At 31.3% G+C, this 3,907-nt stretch overlaps 1 protein-coding gene across 1 annotated transcript; it reads right to left on the reverse strand.

The window, feature by feature from the left end:
• Nucleotides 1-1,412: 1,412 nt before the first annotated feature.
• Ms (neuropeptide receptor myosuppressin) lies at nucleotides 1,413-2,331 on the reverse strand. The gene is made up of 2 exons (XM_017632032.1): nucleotides 2,124-2,331; nucleotides 1,413-1,834 (listed from the first exon to the last, which is right to left on the reverse strand). The coding sequence occupies exons 1-2, from the start codon at nucleotides 2,329-2,331 to the stop codon at nucleotides 1,758-1,760; spliced, it is 285 nt and encodes a 94-aa protein (XP_017487521.1). The 3' UTR covers nucleotides 1,413-1,757.
• Nucleotides 2,332-3,907: the final 1,576 nt, after the last annotated feature.

Raw genomic sequence — 3,907 nt, forward strand, 5'->3', positions numbered from 1 at the left:
ACTTCTAAGCAAGTTAGGATTTTCTGCTTTTCACCACGTGAAAAAGCATCTCATCTTCCATCCGAATCAACCAAAAAGTGAAAATTGATTTTTTGACACCTAAGCCCCCTTTCCGTAGACCAGGTCACATTTATTATTATTATTTTGTTTACAATAAAATAACTTTTATATAACTTTAAGTTATCGCACAATTTACAGAGAATCAGCTATTACTTAACCTTACTCCTATTTCACAAGCCTCCACTTATGTTATGTTCGCAAGTTTTCGCCGTATTCACACTGGTGATATTATTACCATCGACTTCAGACTGATTTATTCTATATATGGCAGTAATTACTAACATTTACATTAACAAAACGGTTGAAATCCATTAATTTTTAAAAAAGTTATCTGAAAGTAAAATAGCTTATAAGTCGGTCAAAAAATTTTTTCAAGTAAAAGAAAAATACGACTCTCATTAGTTGGACCAACAAACAATATATTTCAGTTTCATCGAAATTAAGAAGCATGCCCATTCCTGACCGGTTGTCTTGAAGTGGAAAGCATCAATACTAAAAACTAGAAGTATTAAATACTTACCATTTACCGCCATTTCGCTGACTATTAGATGACAAAAATTTTATTGGTCTTTAAAAAATATTGGTAATGGTATTAATTAAAACTGTTTCAGCATGATATTTTTAAAATTCCGAGAATTGTTTGTAATTTCAATGTCAAGTGGAAATTCGGTATTATTTAGAAGCAAAAAAACTTAAGAAAATTTTTCATTCGTTGGATTTTTTTTTGTAACATTCGAGAGGAAAACAATTTTTCTTTATTGTAAATCAAACTTTTTAACACTCAGTATGCAGGTGTTGAAAATTACATACATACATTTTTATTCGCGGGTCTGCATTGAAAACTTATTTATTTTTTTTTTTTGGTAAATATGCAAATTCATTTTATACGCCTAAGCATTTTTGCATGTAACACATATTTCCCCTATATACATAACCACATCCATACATAGCTATTTATTCATGCATATATATAGTACAAGTATTTATGATACCTTTTTATAGTGAGTACAAATGTTTATATTTCTTTTTATTTATAAATACATTTATGCTCCATTGTCTCTGCTCCCTCGTGGTAGAATATTTCTTAAATTTATATATCTGATTTGTGGTGTTTCTGCCTAACAAGAATTATACATTACAAAAACAAAATTACGATTTGTTTAAAAATATATTTTTTTTTGTTTTGTGTATTTTTTATGAGCTCCCATACTTTTCTTGGTGATTTGGTGTACAGTAGTATATTCCAGATGTACAGAAAAAATAATTAAAAGCTAAAAAGAGATCAACTCGAGAGTTTTTATAATACATAGTAGATACATACATAATATTTATATCTCAATCATTTAAAAATATATTTTTGCTTGCATATTTTGCATATGCAATTTTATTTGCTGCCATAAATTATAACATAAATAGATATAAGTTCATGCTTTGGTTAAATTATTTTTCTTCTTTTTTTTTGCTTTTTGTATTATACATTAAAAATTTTAAAATTTAGTGAGTAGTTGGTATATATGTATGTATATGGTTTATGTACATCTTATATATTCACATGGCGGTCGTCGTGCTTGATTTCGGCGTGTGTGTGTGTGTGTGTGGCAAATTTTGATGACTGTTTCAAATCAAAGAGTTCTTCAAACGATCGATTTTTGTTGTTGCTTAGCGATTTTTTCTTTATCATTGCCATTATTTCGAATTTAACGCCTCTTACCGAAACGCAGGAAAACGTGATCAACATCTGAACGCTTCAATGGCGCCTGATCGGTCAGCATGGCTAATGAATTGGAGAGAGAAGCGACAGTTAGTATGTAGTACACAAGTAAAGTATGTATGTATGTATGTATGTAATAAGTAGAAGGCTTTGTCTCGGTAACCACTTTATTGATTTCTACCAAACTTGGTACAATTATATCATTAAGTCTAACTCAGCGGGTTATCGAAAATGATTGAAATCGGTGATAACATCCCTGACAATTTAGTTTAGAGAGAGTTGAAACGACGATATTTGATACCTGCGCCGGGTTTCGCCCGAATTGTTTTAATTAAAAGTTATGTTGTTTTACCTGCAGCCTCGCTATTCAGATACGATTTAAGTGCCGTAGCCAATTGCTCCGAATTGTTGAGTGCTCCACAAACCTTTTGAATGTGTGGTGGCATATCTTCCACCATGCCAGATTGACAGAATGGTGGCACAGCCATGGCTATGCTGGATTGCGCTGCAGCGATCAGAAGCGTGGCAAAGCAGAAAATTACGATCATTTGGCTGGACATGCTGGAAGAATATTTTAAGAGAGATATTTTTTTAATATTTTATATGTATCATATATTTATGTATGTGTGTTCTTTTAGTGATTTATATGTATGTATATATTAGGGTGCATCATTTTCGACACAAAAAAATTGGTATAATTCCATCGGAATTATAAAATTTATTATTTTAAAATATTAAGACTAACGTGAGCTGAACCCATAAAATTACAAAAAAAAAGAGTTTTTTATAATGCGTTGAAGCCATGCCAAAGTTGTATGTGGACGGGCCATATCTGCATTCAAAATAAGTGTATACCAAGGATGCCAACTCTCTTAGGGTTAATTCCACGAAATTCCTGAAAAAATCCCCCTATTTGCAATGAAATTCCCCGAAATGAATTTTGCCACAAATTTAAAGCGCTTCATGCATTGAATTGAAATAGTAAAATACCTTATAATTGTTAATTAAATTTTAACTCAAATATGCAAATCTATTTCTAAAATATAAAAATATCATTGGAACCAGTGAAGATATTACAATATTTAAGGGAAAACGTTGGGAACAAACCTAGGCGGTTGTTTATAATTAATATATCGATTGCTGAGTGGAAGATCGACCTATCTCGGCAGCCGGTTCGAAAACGCCCTATCTCAAAAAACTTTTTATGAGCGCCCTATTTCAGAATTTTATTTGGAAAACATCCTATCTCAGCTGCCGATTCAAAAACACCCCATATCAGCACATTTTAAATACATTTTGAAGTGAGATAGGGCGTTTTTGAACCGAATTCTGAGATAGGATGTTTTCCAAATAAAATTCTGCAATAGGCGTTCTTGAAAAGTTTTTTGAGATAGGGCGTTTTCGAACTAGCTGCCGAGATAGGTCGATCTTCCACTCATCAAACGATATATCCTTCTAACTTTAATAGCTTAAAAAAATAAAATTAATTAAAAGCGCATTTTCAATACCTATTCGTCCTTGTAAACCACAAAAAAAAATTTAATCCACATAATCTTCTCTTCATCTGGTGTTGTAATTCTACATTGCACTGAATTTTTTTNTTTCCAAATAAAATTCTGCAATAGGCGTTCTTGAAAAGTTTTTTGAGATAGGGCGTTTTCGAACTAGCTGCCGAGATAGGTCGATCTTCCACTCATCAAACGATATATCCTTCTAACTTTAATAGCTTAAAAAAATAAAATTAATTAAAAGCGCATTTTCAATACCTATTCGTCCTTGTAAACCACAAAAAAAAATTTAATCCACATAATCTTCTCTTCATCTGGTGTTGTAATTCTACATTGCACTGAATTTTTTTTAAAAAATTTTTTGTTTCTGTCGCACGGTGTAATCGATATAACAATTTTCGTACCGTTTGAAATTTATGATATATTATGAAAATTGGTAAATTACAAAAAACATTGTAGCTAAAACAGCTAATACTTTTTAAAAAAAAAAAATTAAAAAGTAGCTAATAGCTAAACGCGAAATTTCTAAGCTAAACGTCGAAAATAATAGCTAAATTTAGCTACAAAATAGCTGGCAACACTGGTTGTTGTTGTTGTTGTAGCGGCTACAACAACCCCGCCCAGATCG

Source organism: Rhagoletis zephyria, unplaced genomic scaffold, assembly GCF_001687245.7.
Source record: "Rhagoletis zephyria isolate East Lansing unplaced genomic scaffold, Rhagoletis_zephyria_1.1 Rzeph_scaffold_09565, whole genome shotgun sequence".
In the NCBI taxonomy this organism is placed as follows: domain Eukaryota; kingdom Metazoa; phylum Arthropoda; class Insecta; order Diptera; family Tephritidae; genus Rhagoletis; species Rhagoletis zephyria.